Source organism: Calypte anna, chromosome 1 (assembly GCF_003957555.1).
Source record: "Calypte anna isolate BGI_N300 chromosome 1, bCalAnn1_v1.p, whole genome shotgun sequence".
Classification (NCBI taxonomy): Eukaryota; Metazoa; Chordata; class Aves; order Apodiformes; family Trochilidae; genus Calypte; species Calypte anna.
The window spans coordinates 183,872,002-183,893,593 of NC_044244.1; the positions used below are offsets into that span (position 1 = coordinate 183,872,002).

At 38.7% G+C, this 21,592-nt stretch overlaps 1 protein-coding gene across 1 annotated transcript in view; it reads right to left on the reverse strand.

Moving 5' to 3' along the window:
• Positions 1–9,413: 9,413 nt before the first annotated feature.
• The window catches only part of DYNC2H1 (dynein cytoplasmic 2 heavy chain 1), a 151,584-nt gene continuing 139,405 nt past the window's right edge, over positions 9,414–21,592 (reverse strand). The window contains 2 exon segments of the mRNA XM_030446994.1: positions 9,414–9,639; positions 17,711–17,827. Coding sequence (XP_030302854.1) covers positions 9,481–9,639; positions 17,711–17,827 — 276 coding nt within the window. The 3' untranslated portion in view covers positions 9,414–9,480.

Consider the following 21,592-nt stretch of genomic DNA (forward strand, 5'->3'; position numbering starts at 1 on the left):
AAGGTTTTTGTTGTACAGCTCAGTTCCTTTTTGCCAACTTCTCTGACGCTGAGCACATCCCTGTACAATGCATCAAATTATTTTCTTGACACTTTTATTAAGTTTCAAGCTTTTTAAAAAGTTAGCAAATGGTTCTCTAAAATCCAACTTAAGAAGTCATGATGACCTTTCTTAATTTCAAGACAGCTGAGTATCAGGTTTTATTGGTTTAAAAGGCTTTATGGAGGAGTGCTAAAAAAAGTGAACCATTCATTTCCCTGGAACCACAGTCCACTTTAAATTGTGGGTTAGACATCATATTGGATAGTGAAGCAGTGGTACACTTGAATTCCTTTAAGACTCTTGGATGAAGACCATTGGCCCTGACAACTTGTTATTTACTAGCAATTTTATCAGTTTCTTCTAAAACTTCTTATTTTGACAGGTCAGTTTAAGATGATCCCCAAGGCTCATCTCTCATTTAAAATAAAGAGGGAGAGAAATCCCTTTGGGAACCTCCCCCACCTTTTCTGAAATTAATTCTGATGTGTAGAATTTATGTTTGTGTTGTGGTCTTACCTTCTCTGACTTTTACACTTCAGTCATCTAATAAACCAATACCCAATACTCTCCTCTGCAGGCATCCTGCTTCTGATGTGTTCAGAACATTTATTTTTGTTTCTGTGCCATGAGTGAGGTTCCTCTGAATTGTTTTTGGCCTGCTCTGTTCTGGTCTGACATTTTATTCATCCATTTACTCTGAGAACTCTTTCATTTTCCACTGACCTACCCCTTAACTTGTTGATCACTTCTGAGGCAGCAGTAAAACTGAAGGACTTGCAGGTCATTTCTATGGCACTCGAAGCAGAAAGAGCAGACTAATAGTATTTTCCTATTGTAATTTACACATTTTTTTTGAAGCAATGAACACATAATTAATATGCCATTCTTTTGGTCAGAGTTAGAAGCACAGGAAAACTCAGGTTGGAGGGGACCCTGGGAGGTGCCCAATGGTAGGGTCAGCTCTGAGTCAGAACAGATTGCTCAGGGTTTTATCCAGTCAAGTTTTCAAAACTTCCAAGTATAGCAACTGCACACCCTCTCTGGGCAACCTGTGCCTCTGCCTGACTGTTCCCATGTTGAAAATATTTTTCCCTATATGCAGTTATAACATCCCCTGTCCCTTGTCCTCCATCCATGGAACTTGATAACCTCCCTGTAGGCAATCAGAAGCTGCTGCTAAGTCTCTCCCAGAAAAGCTGCCTCTGTCCTGGCTTAGCAAGTCCAGTTCCTGAAGCCTCTCCCCATAAGGCAGGTGCTCCAGCACCTCGAGCATCTTGGTGGCCTCTGTTGAACTGTCTCAAGTTTCCAGTGTCTTTCTTGTACAGGAGGACTCAGAGCTACCCTGTTCAGTCTTGAGATAAGCATTATTCTCTTCCGCCTGCAAACTGCTGGTTTGTGTCACCCTCTCAGAAGTCAAGCACAATTTTTGGTGTTTAATTGCTGTTCCTTGTCAATGTTCCCAGTGCACCTTCTAAGTATTCCACAATCTTAGTCAAAGGCAGCCATGGAATATTTGGCTGTGTCTTAATGAGGTGAGTGTGCCCAAGACATTCTCTTGCCATGGAAGATGGGTTGTGCATCAGGCACTCTCTTGCATCCTGACTTCTACAGAGAAGAGCTGGGAACCTGAACAGTGAGAGGGCCACCACATGATGTAGATCAGTGGCTCAGTGTAGGTACCACCCATATAATGTGAAAGGGGTGGGGATTGTTACTCCCTGGTGTGTGTCTGCTTAAAGTACAACTCTGACTTGTGTAATGAAGGGGTCAAAACAGGATGTTAGCTGCTTACTGATGTTCCTGTAACACCATGAGAGGCAGGCATAGTGTTGTTTCCTCTGTTTATTGAAAAATTTTAATCATAGTTTTAAGGTGTGGCAACCAAAAGTGAAATGTTTTCCCTAGACAATCCTGCTGATGAGTTTGTTTCCCCTTTATCAAGGGCACTAAAGCAAAGATCACATTTACTTTGTGGATCACTTGTTCCTGCTGATGCTTCTTCATGGAACTCTGACTATGAGAGGAATTATCTGCGCGAGAGAATCTTTCCTTAGTGCAAATGTCATTTCCAATAACCAAGAACAAATTATAGCATTTAACCTCAGATACCAAAAGGAAAACTATAATTTTGCCTTCCCATGGAAAACCAGATGGTGCACCAAGAAGTCTGGTGAAGATGCCCTGCTGAAAGGGCATGAGGCAAAAATGTCTTGATCCTCTGGAAAGAGGAGAAAAAAAAAAACAAAAAACAAAAAAACAGAAGCAAGAAGTTAGAAAAGAATCAGAGATGATTTAACGTAGATGATACAGGAACACAACTGGTCAGTGTCTGGTTTCATTTAAACTCCACTGAAACAGCAACAGATGACAGTGCTCTTTAGGACAGAAATGACATTTACTCCTTCACATCTCTTTTCATGCCATCCTCACCTTAACTCATCAGGTGAATTCAATCCAGCACTGATGTAAACATGACTGAAACTCCTCTTTCAAGGGACAGAGGTCAGGTGTGTCAGTGTCGTACACTGTGTCCAAAGGGATAAACTAAACCTGTTTCTGGAGAGGTGAAAGTCAAGTATGGTCTCACACAAGATATTTTGTGTTTTCCCAGTGCCTGAGAGTTCCTTCCAATGAAGAAAGTTCACACTGAGAATATGTCACTGCAAACAATTTTTCTTGAGTATATTTTGAAAATGCTAATATTAGAGTAAATATAGACTGGCTCCTGACTTCCAGTTTTCTGGCTTTTTCTCTGATACAATTTTTCCTGACTTGCAGAAGTTATTTTACAGACAGTATATGTTTTTCTAGATCTGTATATATATATATGTGTGTGAGCAATCAAACTGTATACATAACTGTCTCCACAGTATCAGTGAGATGTTTGCTGTATATATATTATGTTGGAAATATACTGAATTCAAAACACCCCTTTAAGTTGCAGTTTTCTAAGTTTTCTTCTCATTTTTGATATGCAATTTTTTTTACTGAAAACATAAGGATAATACTTCAAAGTCAACTGAATAAGAGAAAGATGGAGTGGACAGGGAAGTATCAGTAAATTATATTAGGATTTTCACTCATTTCAGACTTATTTGAACTCGAAGGATAGAAACATTGCTTTTAGAGACCTATGTACAGTATTTACAGAACAATGGTTTTCTCTAAAATGGGTTTCCTGTTCTCATGTCACAACGTTCCTGATCTTGAAAGCTTAAATGATTCTATTTCCAGCTACTTCACATGTTTACACAGTGAGAGAACTGTTGAGTTTAGAAACTCTGAAGATTTCTAGTCCTACCCTAATTTGTGAAGCATGGTCATGTAGAGCAGACTGCTAAAAACTGTGTCCATATGGGCTTTGAATGTTTCCAAGGATGAGACTCCACAACCTCATTGGGCAGCCTGTGACAGTGTGTAGTCAACTTTCAGGGTAAAGAAAAAAATATTTTGTTTAAAAGAAATTGCATGCATTTAAGTTTGTGCCCACTGACTCTTTCTTTCACTGGGCACCATGGAGAAGTCTGACTACATCTCCTTTACTCCTCTGCATCAGATATTTATAAACTATTGATACAATATCCAATCTTCCCCAGGCTGAATAATCCCAGCTCTTGCAGCCTCTTCTTGTCTGTCAAATGCTCCAGTCCCTTAATCACCTTCCTGGCCCTTCTCTGGTCTCAGAGCAGAATCCCCACGTGTCTCTTGTATGGGGCAACCCAGAATTTGACCCAGCACTCCAGATGTCTCACCAGGGCTGACCAGAGAGGTAACAACATCCCCTTGATCTGCTGCCCTGGCTCTCCTGATACAGCAGCCCAGGAAGCTGCTGCTCTTCCATCCTGCAAGGACAAACTCCTTACTGCTCCCTCTCCCCATGTAGATATTTGGGATGCACAGAAATAGCTGCAAACAGGCCAGGGTGGTCACTCAGTGCCTTACCCATTAACACAACCAGAGTAGAGAAATTCACTTAGTAAATTACTTATTTCTAAAAAGAACTACTTCACAACTAACCATGAGCATTGTTTTTTTTTTAATACATAGCTGCTTATTCAGCACTGCTGATAAGAAAATTTCATTCGGAACAGACTGTTGATGCAATGCTATATATGCTATAAATTGTCTTTACCTTCCAAACTCCCCAACTTTCCGTGCCAGTCTCTCACGACGGTCTAGTCCACAGTACCATCTAGTGGTAGATGTTGACAGGACCATGCCCATCGCAAAAACAACCATTGACTTTTCTTGGCAATCTCAGTACAGAGATAAAAGTGTATGAAACACCCTCTTATGCTTGGAAATAGCACCATGTGGGTTAGAAATGAGAATAACTCACCTTTTCAGGCACTGAGAGGAGTTAGACAGCTCTGACGACCAAATTGCCTCTCTGATCCACTCCATAAGCATGATTATTAATCAATTGCTTTCCTCAAAGATGAGGGAAGCTTCCTGTTCAGAAGCTGCTCTGAAAAAATAAGCAAATCCAACACTGCGTGAAGATACAAAGAATATTTTAGAGACCTCTTTTGAAGACAACCAGGAGAGTTTGCTTCCTCCTAAGAAAAAGCAGTAATTCTGACACGCTCTTCTTTAGAAATTCCTCCAGTTAAGAGTAAACAGATTTGAAATTCATCTTGGGCACCTGGTTATTTGTGTTTAGGTAACTTCCCTGACAGGCTCACTGGACACTGTATTTACACTGTACTCAAATATGTGCTTTCAGCAGTTAATTTATGTGTGGAACAAGACCATGGTAATGTGGATGGGTTTGGTAACAAAAAAGTAGAATAGTAATGTATTATAACACAGCATGAATACCTTTATTCTTGCATTTATTAGTGCTCCTACCTACAATTCCATTCTAGAAATAGCCCGTGCAAAGTCTTCTGGACATTCTGTTGTGATTGTTTATTGATTATCATAAAGAGTTCAGATAAATGAACACAAATTAATTAAAAACAAAAAACAAAAAAAAACCCAAAACAAACAAACCAACAAAATGAAAGATCATGCCCTAAAAGATATGGCTCCAGAAAACTGCCATCCATTTCAATAATTTAACAATTTTAATAACTGTTAAGATAAGTAGCCAGCTTTGTTCTTTGATTTCTAAAACACATTAGAGAAAAGTATTTCTGTTCATACTAAACCTACCGAAAGTGAAAAATGACAGTTCTGTTGCTTTCTGGACATCTTGCATAAAGGTCCCGAGAACTGGAAATAAATAAAAATCTAGACCTTAGAGAGACATTTCTTGGAACACATCAATTTAGAGAGCTCTGCTACAAGCAGCATCAGTGGCCAAACTGAAGACAGAGGGAACTGTGTGAGTTATGCAGCCTCACACCCAGGAGGAGATGAGCTGAGGTGAGTGTGGGTGACCCCTCAAACAGCAATTTCCAAGGAAGCTTCTGATATGTGAGGAACTGTGCACCCATGGAGTTTACACCTGCAGAGGGGAATGCAGCTCCGTCAGCTACTCGCACAGGGGGTGAGCTTGGTTTCTCAGATGTGACCCACTCCTTATGTGTCAGGCTCTTCTACATCTAGATTCTTGTTCCCACTTCTCATTTTCAAAGGATTAAAAATGCAAAAATTAAAAGGATTTTTAAAATGTAATGCTAGGTATAATTTATGTAAACCTGCTTTTGTCAATATAAGTTAGTCCAGCAGTTTAAGAGGTTGTAGAATGATTCATGACTGATGTTTTTGAGCATGGGGTTCAGCTGTTTTTTCCCCTTTAATCTCTAAAAATTGTATAGCTGTTCTGGGAAAAAATCATTACTGAGTAAACTACTCTGAAAGCTGAAAAAAGAAATGGAGGGAGAAAGACCAACTTGTGTGACCAGTTCTAATTGTACTCAGCATAACTTGCATAATTTCCCTTCTATTGCAGCATTTGGATTTTAATGAAATTCTAAAAATGTGGCTAAAAAATCTTAAATCAACTCCACAGCTTTCCCTTATCACTGCAACAATCTGAGGCATTCTATCATGAACATAGGTCTTGCTTTGAAAGGAAATTTCTCTCAAATAATAACAAAAACGTGGTTCTGAGTCTGCAGCAAATGCATTCTTCTGTTTGGAAACACAGAATAATCTCTGACAGCAAACTTGCTATCTGCATCAAACAGCATCTGTTCAGCATGACAGCACCAATACCCAAAGAATACTTAAGTGATATAAAGTGAAAAGTAATAAACCGTTCCTTTTAAAATATAAAATAAATACACTAGTAGGAAAACCTTATATTTGAAAACAAATATAGAACTTGTATTTGAAACACACTCGGATACTATTGCACTATCTTCACTATTTCCAGAGGTTGTATTATTCTTCAAAGGTTTTTTCACTACACATTTTGTCACTTTGATTTCTATTTATAACAACTTTCAGTTGATCAAGAGATGCTTTTTTTTTTCTCAAGTATATTAAGAAGGGTGTTTACTAAATATCTGCACATATTTTAGACCTGCAAGTTCCTATACACTTGAAACTGAATAGCAAAACACATTGAAACACTGATCAAACAATTAAAGGCATTTGTCATGTTTTTATTTTCTGTTTCCTGATTCTGACTGGCCTCTGCTTGTGATACAGCTGCACTTTGGTGGTAATAAACACTTTGCAGTTTTGTCTTTTACTACCAAAACCTTCATTCATATGACACACAGTAGTATTTAGATATACAGTAGAAGTTACCTAGAGTATCTTTCATTTAGATTACAACATTGTGTAGAAAGAAAGAACATCATAGAATGCATACAGACAATACACATGATGGAAAACATGAGAAGTAAACTGTTTCCTCTTTAGGTCACCTGGGAGCTTTCCAAAACATTGGTGTTACAATTCAAGCCATGAGAAGGAAAGAGGAGTGAATCACTTAGTCAAAGGGAGTATCAATCACATAGCTTGCAAACATCTCTGTGAATGCAAAACACAGCCCTTGTTTTGGTTTTTTGTGGTGGTATTTTTACATCATTAAAATCTATTAGATTTTAAGCTGCCAAACAAGCTTTAGATTTACTTAAAAACATTGGGATTTTTCTGTGCTAGAAAAAAAACAGCACATCAAAGACACCAAGGAAGAGAGCACTTTTCACATTTGTAACAGAGATCTGTCTAGATGAGCTCCCAAAGGAATTCTGTCCAAATAAAAATAAAATTCAATGCTCTAGTTATAGTTAAACATTAAGAAGATTTTTTTTTTTATCATTTACAGAAGAGCAGGAAGAAACAGATAGTTTTGATAATATGGAAATGCACTAAACCAAGAGGTGAAACAAAACAAAAGGAGATTTAATTGAGCTGACTGAGTACTTCCTGCTCACGGAACAAAGGTTCTCTGCCAGAAGCAGGAATGCGCGGTCTGAAAACAAAACTCTTGATGGTGTGAGCTGAGAAATACTCCACAGTTCTGAGGCACCAGGAAATGAAAGATACAAGAGGTAAGGAACCCCAACAGCAGCAATTGGCTACTTCTGAGGGCTCAGGATACAGAAAAGCTATTGGTAAGAAACTGAGCCAGTTCCTGCCCCTGAAATAGAAATAAAGATAGTGTGGTAGGTCTGGAGGAGTCTCTTCTCTATCTGTTTTCTGCAACAGCATCAGTATCTGTGTGTTAATAGAATCAAAGACTTCCTGACTAAATATGTAAGAGGAGATTTATAGCCCAGGGCTCCACATAGTATTTGTATTTACACTTGGGGGGATGGAAGGCATCATTGAAGCTTACATTTAAGACAGAAAACAAACATAAAAACCAAACTAAAGCATTAAAATCCACACAATGCTCTACTCATGTTGTATTTCAAGGTTTCCACAACCCATTACAGTAGATGTTTAAGCAAGACTGGTAATTAAAATCACCAACTGGATTTCTGGCCCTTCCTTCCTGTGCAATGTATGCTATCAGGTGATGTCTGTTTTCCAGACATCTTTGCCCTAACACAGGTAGGTTTTTTAACATCTTTATTTTTCTACCTGTCCACAAAAGAGAATCTGGAACTAGCAGGAAACAGTAGATCCCTCAATTTTGAGAAACACAAAAGCTAAAATCCAGTCCATATGCCAAGAAGAACTGAAAACAGAGTTGCCCTCAGCAGAACTTGTGATGTTTTACCAAGACAAACCTGAACAGCGGAACACTTTTCTTGAAAAGTCTCCCTGTAAATTCTCACAGAACTTGTACACACATTTATACAAGTGCTTTCTGTTTCATTGGAAAGTTTGTCACTTTCTTCCAAACTTTTTCCACTAGCAACTCTTTTCAGATAATTGTCTCACGTTCCATTATACATTGGACTCTGATTCATTGAAGAATTAAAATGTAGAAAATCTGGAAAAGTATTCAGTAAATCTATTCTGCTTTTAGATAAGATCCAATTTTTAAATTCTATGTGTGTTTGCATCAAATTAAAGTATCTTTTTATTAGAAGAAGAACTGAAATTAGAAATTTTCCAAATAGAAGACAAAAGACAAAGCTTAAAGGATAAACATGAGAGTAGAACAGAGAAAAATACTTCCTTCAGGATGTTAACCTGGAGATGTGGCCAATAGTTTTTCTTCTTTCCTTCTGGAAATAAGTCCTGCTGGATTTTGTTTCCTGCGTTTTCTGAGATTTCATCTAAATGTACATCACAGCTATGTCAGCATCCTACCATGGAACTTCATGAAGCAGTGAAATCAAATGAGTATTCTGCACTGAGAACAAGACTGCAGGGGTTTGTTGCATAAGACCTAAGACATTATTATACCTCTCCGTTAACAACTGGTTAAAAATATCTTCTGTCTAAGGAATACTTATGTATTTTATAAAATGTACCTTCTAGATAACAACCATGATGGCAGTCTAACTGAACTGGCAGTTCCACAGGAAATGTATCAATCTCCTATTATTTACTATCAATACAAAGAAATATAATTACAACTAAAAACATCATTAATACAGACTGAAAGATTTATCCTGATTTCTACATTCAAGTAAAACATTCCATTACATTCAATTTACAATGGGTAGGCTTTATAATTTTATTTTATTCATAGACACAGAATAACAGTTAAAAAACAGTAATGGAAAAAACTGATCAAAGCAAAAACACTCAATTTGAATGTATATTCAGTATTTATGGCCATAACATAGGAGATTTCAGCACATGTGAGAAAGAAATACAGCATATTACAATCCAGAGAAACAAATTAACAGTTCAGTGAATAGGGCCATGTTAACTTTTACAATACCCCACAATGCTACAATTAAATTCTATTTAAGTAGGATTAATTATATATATTCTTAAAAATACATAGGAGAATTTATAAACCATAGCTTTAAAAATATATAAAAAATGAATTTAAACTTTTCTTTTAATATGAAAAATTTGAGATACTTAAACAATCCTTAACTTCAAGAATTAATTTAATGCCATTTCAGATTACTGATTTTTTAAAAATAAAGCAGCTCCACACTGAATCCACTGGTCTTGGTTTCCTCCACAAGGCACATCAATATTTGTCACCACACGATCTCTCTCTGCACTAGTGTAGACTGGCAGGGATATGCATTCCTCTGGGGAATATGGACCATAAGCATCCTGCCAATAAACAAACACTTGGTTATCACACAAACACACCACAAAACATGAGAAAGAAACAACCTCCAATGATATGGGATCAAAAGCTGGATCCCAAGATACAGTTTAGACACTGCTGTCTTGGACTGGAGACTTGGTTCAGGCTACAGAGAAGGATTACTAACAAAGCTGAGACCAGAAAATTCTCTAGACTACCCCAAAACTAAGTGTCTACTTCTTTGTCTCCAGTTTGGTAAACTGAAAAACACAAGAACATACATAATAGGGGTGATTATGATCACATATCAGAACTATGAACTACATATCAAAAATCTTCTGTAAACCAGGGGCAAGGGAAGTGTCGACCCATTCCCAGATGGAAGAAAGTCCCTTGAGAGCCCCAGTGCTCAGTAGCTCAGGGAGCTACCGATCTGGGCAGGCTGGAGTGCTGGCTCAGGCCTTGCCCTTGCCAAGCCCTGCACCACCCCCCACCTCCCCCTGCCCCCCCAGCCCTGCAGTATCCATCCCCCTGCTGCTCCTCAGGCACTGCAGCCCCAGGTGTGATCTGCAGCTGAGATACCTGCAGGTGGGACACTTCAGGAACTGCATCAAGTAAAGTCATAGCCCACATTTTCCAGGCTACTGGAAACAGTAGATTTAAACAACAATTTCTAACATGAGTGAATCCAAACATGGAAAATATTCTCTGGTGAGAGAGAGCTTGAATACCTTACATTATAGCTTCACAGGGCCCCCATCTCACACTTAATGAAGGATATTGAGAGGAAACAAGAATTATTTCATTTAGTTAGACAAGCACTTCAAACAAGCCTTGATTCCTTAGGCCTTTCCATGTACTTCTAGCACTTCAAGACATGAAGCATATATAAAAAGTTACAATACTAGTAAAAAAATAGTAGGTTTTATGATTTTTTAATATTTTTTATTTAAATGCCATTCACACAAATAATGATCACAGTCACAATTGGGGTTCTTTTGCATGTTCATTTGCAGGCCATTTCCTTGAAGTGCCTGAATAGGAAATCATCAAGTTAACTTTTAAGCAATCAGATCTGAGCTGTGCTTTGAACTTCCAGATGAATTAATTTACAGTTTGCATTCTTCTATATCCTTACTTCCCAATTGCTCAGCATGAACAAAGACTACAATTTTATAATTCTGTAATTGCATATAGTTTTATACATAGATATAATTAATTAATATTTAATAATATATGTTGTTACATACTATATCCATTATTTTTTCCATAATGTTATATATTATTATATTATTATATCCAATCAAATACGTAACTTTATATATATAGTTTTATATGTAGAGAATTATATAATTGTATATAGAAAACCTTGACTCCCTCAACTAATTCAGCCATCAGACTATTATCCACTGTTGGTAGTCCAGGCTGGCAGTGATGACATTGCTGGACGAAGTACAAAGGTGATTAAAAAAGACTTCAAGGCACTGGGCCGTTTAGTTGATGGGTCAGGAGCACAGGTGGTGTTCGCCTCGGTTCCAGCAATAGAAGATTTAAATGAGGAGAGAACTAGGAAAACTAATCTGATCAATAGGTGGCTGAGGGATTGGTGCCACCGGCGGAACTTTGGGTTTTTTGACCACGGGACAACTTCCGTACTACCTAGTGTACTCAAAACAGATGGACTTCACCTAACTAACAAGGGGAAAAGGACTCTAGCGTATAGGTTGGAGAGGCTCATAAGGAGGGCTTTAAACTAGGTTTGAAGGGGGATGGGGTTGAAACTGGGCTCTCCAGAAAGGAGCCTAAGGGTGGTCTGCCCAAGGTACGAGACAAACCAGCAGCCCAGCTAAAGTGCATGTACACCAATGCACGCAGCATGGGCAACAAACAAGAGGAGCTGGAAGCCATCATGCATCAGGAAAGCTATGATGTAATCGCTATCACGGAAACGTGGTGGGATGACTCCCATGACTGGAGTGCTACTATAGGTGGCTACAGGCTTTTCAGAAGGGACAGGCAGGGTAGGAGAGGCGGAGGGGTAGCCCTATATGTTAGGGAGTCCCTTGACACTGTAGAAATTGAAGTCTGTAATAATAAGGTGGAGTGCCTGTGGATCAGAATCAAGGGGAAGGTCAACAAGGCTGATATTGTGATGGGAGTCTGTTACAGACCACCCAATCAAGATGATGAGGATGATGAAGTATTCTACAGGCAACTGGTGGATGTCTCCAAATCGTCATCCCTTGTTCTCATGGGCGACTTTAACCTACCAGACATCTGCTGGGAACTCCACAGCACAGAGACGAAGCAGTCTAGAAGATTCCTGGAGTGTATAGAGGATAATTTCCTGCTCCAGCTAGTAAATGAGCCCACCAGGAATGGAGCCTCGCTTGACCTTCTTTTCACAAACAGAGAGGAGCTGGTGGGAGATGTGGTGGTCGGTGGTCGCCTGGGACTTAGTGACCATGAAATAATAAAGTTTTTAATATTCAGGGATACAAGGAGGGTCGTCAATAAGACCTCTACGCTGGACTTCCGAAGGGCAGATTTTGACCTCTTCAGAAGACTTGTTCGGAGTATACCCTGGGAAACAGACCTTGAAAACAGAGGGGTACAGGAGGGTTGGTCGTACTTCAAGGAACAAGTTCTGAAAGCACAGGAGCAGGCTGTCCCAGTATGCCGAAAAGCGAGCCGGCGGGGAAGACGACCGGCCTGGCTGAATTGGGAGACTCTGAAAGAAATTAGGGTTAAGAGGAGGGCCTACCAATTATGGAAAAAAGGGCTAACTACTGAGGAGGAATTTAGGAATATTGTTAAGTCATGTCGAAAGAAAATCAGAGACACAAAAGCACAATGCGAACGGAATCTCGCCACCTCTGTGAAGGATAACAAAAAGTCCTTCTACAGATACATTAGCAGCAAAAGAAGGGGCAAGGAAAATATACATTCTATACTAGACACGAGTGGGAATATAGTTGTTAAAGATGAAGAAAAGGCTGAGGTATTTAACACCTTCTTTACCTCAGTTTTCAGCGGAAAGACAAGTTACCCTGAAGACGGATGGCTTCTGGAGCTCATAGAAAGTGACATGAATCTAAACAGCCCCCCTGTAATCCTGAAGGACAGTCTGTGACCTACTGCGATGCTTGGATCCCCACAAGTCTATGGGACCAGATGGGATCCACCCAAGGGTAATGAAGGAGCTGGCAGAAGAGCTCGCCAAGCCTTTTGCTATAATCTATCAACAGTCCTGGCTCACTGGGGACATCCCAGATGATTGGAAATTGGCGAATGTCACGCCAATCCACAAAAAGGGCCAGAAAGAGGACCCAGGAAACTACAGGCCCGTCAGCCTGACCTCAGTGCCTGGCAGGGTCATGGAACAGATCATCCTCAGTGCAATCACACAGCACCTGCAGGATGGGCAAGGGATCAGACCCAGCCAGCACGGTTTTAGGAAGGGCAGGTCATGCCTGACCAACCTGATCTCCTTTTATGATCAGGTGACCCGACTGGTGGATGAGGGGAGGGCTGTGGATGTGGTCTACCTAGACTTCAGCAAAGCCTTTGACACCGTCTCCCACAGCATCCTCCTGAAAAAACTGTCAGCCCGCAGCTTGGACAGGAGCACCCTGTGCTGGGTTAGGAACTGGCTGGAGGGCCGGGCCCAGAGAGTGGTGCTGAACGGGGCTGCATCCAGTTGGCGGCTGGTCACTAGTGGTGTCCCCCAGGGATCAGTGTTGGGCCCAGTTCTGTTCAACATCTTCATTGATGATTTAGATGAGGGGATTGAGTCCATCATCAGCAAATTCGCAGACGACACTAAGCTGGGGGGGGAGTGTTGATCAACTAGAAGGCAGGAGGGCTCTGCAGAGGGACCTGGACAGACTGGAGAGTTGGGCTGATTCCAATGGGATGAGGTTTAACACGGCCAAGTGCCGGGTCCTGCACTTTGGCCACAACAACCCCATGCAGCGCTACAGGCTGGGGACAGAGTGGCTGGAGAGCAGCCAGGCAGAAAAGGACCTGGGAGTCTGGATCGACAAGAAGCCGAACATGAGCCAGCAGTGTGCCCAGGTGGCCAAGAAAGCCAATGGCATCCTGGCCTGTATCCGGAACAGCATTGCCAGCGGGTCCAAGGAAGTGATTCTGCCCCTGTACTCAGCCCTCGTGAGGCCACACCTTGAGTACTGTGTCCAGTTCTGGGCCCCCCAGTTCAGGAAGGATATCGAGGTCCTGGAGCAGGTCCAAAGGAGGGCAACCAGGCTGGTGAAGGGACTCGAGCACAGACCCTATGAGGAGAGGCTGAGAGAACTGGGGTTGTTCAGCCTAAAGAAGAGGCGGCTCAGGGGAGACCTCATCGCTCTCTACAACTACCTGAAAGGAGGGTGTAGCCAGGTGGGGGTTGGGCTCTTTTACCAAACGACTTTCAACAAGACAAGAGGGCATGGACTTAAGTTGTGCCAGGGGAAGTTTAGGTTAGATATTAGAAAGAATTTCTTTACGGAAAGAGTGATCCGTCATTGGAATGGGCTGCCCACTGAAGTGGTGGATTCTCCGTCCCTGGAGATATTTAAAAAAAGACTGGATGTGGCACTCAGTGCCATGGTCTAGCAACCGCAACGGTGGTTCAAGGGTTGGACTCGATGATCTCTGAGGTCCCTTCCAACCCAGCCAATACTATGATTCTATGATTCTATGACTGAAGCCATGGCTTTACCTCTCATTCTGTGCCTGATGACCAAGCCGTGCTCTACCCTGAGAACAGTAACAGTAACTTTCCATACTACAAACAGTGTAAGTCTTGGATGTAGTTTTTTCCTAGGGTTTTACACAGGGCATTGACCCTACCCATGACAACAGAACTGAGCTCAAAGACTCAGTCAAGACTTCCTGCAGCATATAATGGGTGTCAACACATGGTTTTAATTTACTGTAAAAAATCCAGGGCTTGATTCAATTGATATATATTAAACTTGTTTTCCATCACACTCAAAATCTCCCTTCCTTTCAAGAGGAAACTGTAAGATTTTCAATAATAAAATAACAAAGCAGTACACTTCTCAGAAAGGAATTTGAAATAAAAGAGTTGTCTTAACATGAACATAGAATGTGAGTTAGTGAAGCTCCAATATTAGAAAATAACTAAAAACAGGAAAAAGGAAACATGCAAACAATAACTGCTTCAAGCACTTTGCCTTGCATGTCAGTTCTAAGACATTTTTTAAGAATTTTGTTGTTCCTTTCAAAAATCAACCTCTCATGTCTTTTGAACATCTGTTTTTAAATCCTTACAGAAGGTCAGTGCACTGTAAGAGCAATACAGAATAACATAATACTCAGGGGGTTGTGAAAAGAACTTGGATATTCACAGAAGGATCATACTTAGCACATTTATCCCTTGGTTAAAGCAATTGAAGAAGACAAAATGCTGCTCAGTCTGAGAACTTAAGTTCTGCCAAAGCTAGGTGTCCAAACGCTATCAGATTGCCTTCAAAGATCTGTTTTTACAACTTTCTGGGTCAAAATAGTTGTTCACATGCCTTTCTCAATCCCATTGATGTTTTAAGGAGCCACAATTTGAAGCTTAAAACCATTATGTGAAACTCTTTTTGAACCACAGGTCCTTATGTCTTTGGCTTACACAGAAGCTGCCCCAGACAGGGTTTCATACTCTCTTTAGTGACACCCTTCTCAGCTTGGGATCTATCACTGACTTAAAATTGGAAAGGACCTTCACAGTTTAATGAGAATAAATAACATGTTAGTAGCTGAAAATACTCCATGTTAGGCACTGCAGTATTTTCAGGGAGTTCCCTCAGAGAAATCCTTTAGGCTAATTTTGGTGGTTTTTTTTTTCCAGGGAGTTCACGTTAGTTTGGTTGAAAATGACCTCAAAGCATTGCATTATAAACATGGAGATTTTTGCTCACTAGATCTCATGAGATATTTATTGGGAAAAGAAAAAAACCTCAAAACTGAAGAATTCTAAGGTAATATGCTCAACTTCATGTACACTTCTCCTAAGAAGAGAATGATGAGGTAAGGGGAAGTGCATAATGTCTTGATTCTGCCTCAGGTTCTGAGCACAGTGTTTGATTATGATCAATTCTTACAAAGGAGCCAAATAACTTAAGGGCAGATCAATTCAGAAATGGGCTGCTTAGAGATTTTTATATTTAAAATCTGGCTGGTTGACAAGTTTGGAGCTGTGTTTTAAAAGAATTTTATTTTTTCCAACACAATGACTTCAGTTGTTACTCATTTCAAATATGAAGTACATCAGAAGAAGTCTAATCATTGAATTATCTTACTTCTATGTTTTATAGATGTAACTATCAGCTGGTGTCACATATAACTTCAGGATCTTATCTTTGAAGTTTAAAAAGTATAGACTTTTATTCAGAAAAGGAACTATTAGCCTATTTTTTCTCTAACACAAAACAATTTTTTTTTTCAGAACAAAGAGAAGGTTACTTAGTACACTGAAAATGAGAGTTGTAAAATAAACATTTGGTGTTACCAGGTATTTTACCACCCTCCCCCACACACCACTGAGTCCATATATTAAGACGGGGGCAATTCTGTATTTATCACACACACCACCTTTCAAGTAAATAAGAAATTTCTTTATTTCTTTGAAGAAAAACCACCTTGTAAACTGCAAAAGAACTGAAAAATCTCTCTGGTCTACTATGTAATAGGTTTTGTTTCAGGGCTTTTATTTTGTCTTTTATATGTATATATAATTTTCAGCATTTTATTTCCCACTAAAGGAAACTACTGCTAGGAGCAGCAGTGCAAATTGTGGCCAGTATTTAGTTGTGTGTTCAAAGTCTAAATCTTCACCACTGTACCTCTAATGCTGTAGTGTAATATAATACTGTAATTCCAGTGCTAGAAATAGCAACCAGGAAATTAAAAGTAAAAAAAATCCAGTATACAGTGGCGTGTTAGCAATGAAGCTCCTTGCACAATATCTATCATAATATATCACAAATTCCATTATCTCCATAATTTATGATAATAAACTCAGTTCTGACTGAAATTTCATCTGCTTTGGTCCAGTGAACTTTTTTCTTTAAGAATTTTCTAACCAAACCTAGAGAGAACTCTGCAGGGTTCTCTAAGTTGCCAAATAATAAATTCCTTCAGTTAGGAAATTCATTTGCTTTATGAGTTATATGTGCATCCACGTCTAGTTCTCACTTTCTACATTTATACTTGATTTTTGGTGTAAAAGTCTTATTATATTTTCTTTTAGATCTTTTAGGGATTTTTCTAACCTGCCTGTCCCAGAGCTAGCAGTCTATGCTGTCTCTAGAGTCACAACTAGCCAGAGATTTATCCCAGTTACTTTGGGATGGGCTTCATGAGATGCTTATCATTTACTGAAATCAAAGAAGGAACTAAGACAACTATGTCATACTGGACAAATAATTTTTAGGCTGATAAAATTCATTGAGATGAATTCCACAATAATCTTTTAGCTGTAAGACGGTCAGTTTATGAGTTTGTAATTTACACATATCCTTGAATAAGTTTTATGTAACTTTTTCCTTTATTTATCAGATGGTTATTACAATTGGAGAGTTGTAGCAGTAACGATTTTTACTGTTTGGATTATTTCACTTTCATCTTACACAGTTCTGCTAGCATTGGCATCTCTAAAAATTAGTTTAAGTAGGGGAAAGGCTTTCTTAGTTTACAGATCACACCATATTTTTTATCTTTTTATAGCTATTACACTTTAATTTTAAAAACACAAAGAAAATACATGCCAGGAATAAACTCCCGAACTCACATATGCATTGTACTAAATAAACTTTTGAAAAAAATGTTAATGCTTTTTAAAAGACAAAGAAAAAAGGTATGAGTGAAATAAATCCCTTGGCTTAATCTAAACAATAAAAGAAAATACTACCAAGTTCTTGTTTTATATAGAATAGGTAACTGCTTTTCCTTTTAAAGAGAGGGATTTTTATTTTGAAATGAGGGAGAAAACAGGTCAGCAACATTGTACTGAAAAGCTGCTACACAGAAAAAAAGAAAATTATGAGTCTTGAAAATATAGTAGTTTTAATAATTCAGTACCTGTGGAATCCAGGCCATGTAACAAGGGAGAACAGATGACACACTGGGAGAATCATGCAGATTTTCTGAAAGTCGATTTCCATCAAAACTGCAACCTTCCAGTTGTAAGCCAGTGATCTGCCATGGAAATGTAAAATATTCAAAGATATATAAGAGACTTCAAAATGTCAGTGATGATTACACTGCTTTAATAAATGGAAATTCCTTTAATATGAACTTTTAAATAGAAGGAAAGCAACTATCGTAATGTTCTGTGTGAGAATAAGAAACATAATTTTAAAGCAAGATCTGGACAATACTTCAGTGTGAACTTTCTCTGATTTAGGTTCACATTCTTTGAATGCTAGAGAAAAAGACTGATAAAAGTCATTATTTATGATGCTGCAGTTACCTGGAATTAGATAAATGGAAATAAGAGCAACAACCAAGTACACAATTATTACAATGTCAAGAATAGGAGAAGAAGAATCACTGAAATAAACATGATTGAGCTTGGAGACCTGAGCACAGCTTCCAAAGAATGGAATGCACAATTATACCACTTCTGCAGATGCAACAAAATATATTGAAGTATAATAGAAAATGTTATTTAACATAATTAAAGATTTTTAGATAAACTAGTGCTTGGAAAAATTAAATAAGAACCATATCTTCTGTAAATAACAATGCAATGCTTTATATGTAACATGTTATAACTGTTTGCTTTTAATTACTAAGTAATTTCAGTCTCTGAACTAAACATTCACTTTTTTCCCTTACTGAAGTTCTGCATAAATTAATGACAATTATAGATAGCTATTCTGGATTGTTGTTGATAACTTTATTTTCATTGTACAAATAATAGTTTGGCACTATTATTATTAATAATAACAAAAGAACACTAATAATCATCATAAGTTTGGCCTACTGAAGGGAGAACTTCAATACTAACAATAAGAAAACAACTCAGTAATAACTTTCAGGCAGCTATTCAAAAGGGGAACTCTTCAGAGAATCCCCACAATGTTCTGGTTGCAAAAGACCTTAAAGATCACCGAGTCCAACTATTAACCTAGAGTCCGGTGCTAAACCACATCTACATGTCTTCTGAACATCTCCAGGGATGGTGATTTATACACACCTCTGGGCAGCCTGTTCTGCTGTCTGAAAACCCTTTCAGAGAAGCTCCTTCTAATATCCAGTCTAAACCGGCACAGCTCGAGGCCACCTCCTCTCATCCAGTCTTAAGATAGAGCAGATATCTAACAGGAACTACAGTGTGAATGTCACTTGTTATCCTATAATAACACAGTTCTGAAGTAAATAGATGATACCGAGGTGGGCTCTCACCAAAGTGGTGCTGGAACTGGCAAGCACAATGCTGCTGGAACTTAAACAATAACACAGGGACTGTGACTCTCATGCCTGAAAGGCAATGCTTTCCTCCCAAGTGCTTAGGTTTTTTTGTTAATACTCTACTAACTGTATGCTCTCATGAAAGTATCATGAAAAGCACAAAAAGAACAAAGTTTTACTGGTGATTATAATGAGGCTTTCTCACAGACTCCTCCCTACTGTTCTCTACTGTTAACATTCTTAAGGCCTCACATTATTTCATGGACAAGTCCTAGATCACACTTTATCTGGCTAAACGTCTGACTGAATGCTTTCAAAGCTCTTGCTTATGCCTATCACAAAAAAACTAGAAAGAATAATCTCTTGTGTTCTTCTAGATCCCCTTCCTGCAATCTGCAGGGAATTTTTTTCTGGAGCTTACTTTGATAAATGTGAGAGTTGGGCAAAAGTTTTGAGGGGAGACTGGTCTGATGAAGAGGTTTTAAAATTTATTTTTAGAGTGTTCAAAGGTCTGACCATCCTGAACATCTCTAAAAGAAGTTTCAATAGAAGTGGGTCACCTATTGAAAATCTTGCCAGGGCATACACATTTCTTCTTTTGATAATGAAAGTTCATTTAACATTGTAGTTATATAAAATAACATAATTTGATGTCCTGGAAAAATTGAACCAATCCCAGGGACTCCTTTGAAGATGAAGACCAGAATTTTTACTTTGATTCCATATTAAAATACACTTAAGAAATCAGAACATTGGAACAATGTACTTTCACATACTGTTTGGCTGAGTATACTCATAGCCCTTCTCTCATTTCTATGATAAAAAAACAGAAAACACAGCTACTACAAAGGACACGGACTTCACAGTATCTATAATTACCATGCACAGAACTGTTGTGGCTCAGATCAGAGTAAGGGCTGGAGTTGATAACAATTTTAAAAATTTTAATTCTTACAAAGTAACTGGCATTTTGCAACTACTAGTACCAATTTGTTTTCAAAAAAGCCTGTTGTTACACATTACAGATTATGTTTCTTTAAAATACCTTTGTAGAAAGTGTGCTGGTATGATACTCCAAAGCATCAGTGTTTCCAAAATTTCAAAATTAGACCACTAAGAATGTCTTATATTGGTATTTATGTCAATTGCTAAGAGCATAGTTTTGATATCAATGCTGATATGTACTGTGTTCATTTCTGGGCCTCCCAGTTCAAGAAAGGCTAAGAACTACTGGAGAAAGTACAGAGAAGTGCTGCAAAGATGATCAGGGGAGCATCTCTCTTATGAGGGGAGACTGAAAGACCTGGATCTGTTTAGTCTGGAGAATATTGAGATGGGATCTTATTAATGCTTATAAACAGCTACAAGGCAGGTGTCAGGAAGACAGGGGTCAGACTCTTCTCAGTGGTCAGTGATAGGACAGGAGGCAAGAGGCACAAACTAGAACATTGCCAGAGCTATCTAAAGATGAGGAAATTCTCTGCTTTGAGGGTGGCAGAGCACTGGAACAGGTGCCCAGAGAGGTGGTGGAGTTTCTGTCACTGGAGACATCAAAACCTGCCGGGATGTTATCCTGTGAATCTGCTTCAGCAGGGGGCTTGGACTAGGTTATCTCTAGAGGTCCCTTTCACTCCCTAACAGTCTATGATTCTGTGAATATTACAGTTTTGCAATAAATTTCTTGGTTTTCACTACTTATATGAAGGTCTCCCCAAGCTCATTGCATTTAATACCCAAAAAGACTCTTATCATGTTTCTTTTCTTACACTTTTTTCTATAATAACAGAAAATGGAATGCCAAATGGAATTGCTACCTACTTTTGTACAACAGCAGAATCATTGCACAAAGCAGAGAGATGCATTTGCATACCAATATGTGATTATATTGCTATAGCCATTCATTTTCAGTACCTTTTGTTAAAGCAATCTGAAGTGATACTGAGGAAAGTGTAATTCTATGCAGATTGATTCAATAGCAAATATTAATGACATCCTACTAAGAGAGATCTATTTCACACCATACATCTAAACTATCACCTGAATGAAAATGGTAATTTAATATCAGAATTGATAATCCATCCATATTCAGGTGTATTCTTGGCCCAACTGAATGATCCTCTGCAATTCTGTAGTTATATTGGGAGTCCTAGAACTTCATACTCCTGACTTCCAGATGACCATGGGGTACATTATTTGAAATATTTGGCACACAAGGATCATTTCAAATTTTTACAATAACTGAACCATAATGCCATTTTTGTTAAGTGCAGGAGGACTGAAAAAATATTTTCATTGTAATAAGAATTTCACTTTCACTTCTTATCGGAGCAGATTCTAAGTCAACAATTTTTTTTTAATTAAAGGCAAAGAAAAAGATCTCAAAGAACATCTTCAAAACAGTCACTAACTGCCAGTGCAACTAGGAAAATTGTACTATGTATGTTTGAATCTTAGATTTAAATTTAATGTCCGTCTGCTTTCCTGATTCTCCCAATTCTTCAATAAGGATATTTTTAAAGAATAATTAAGTATGTATGGATTCAGGGA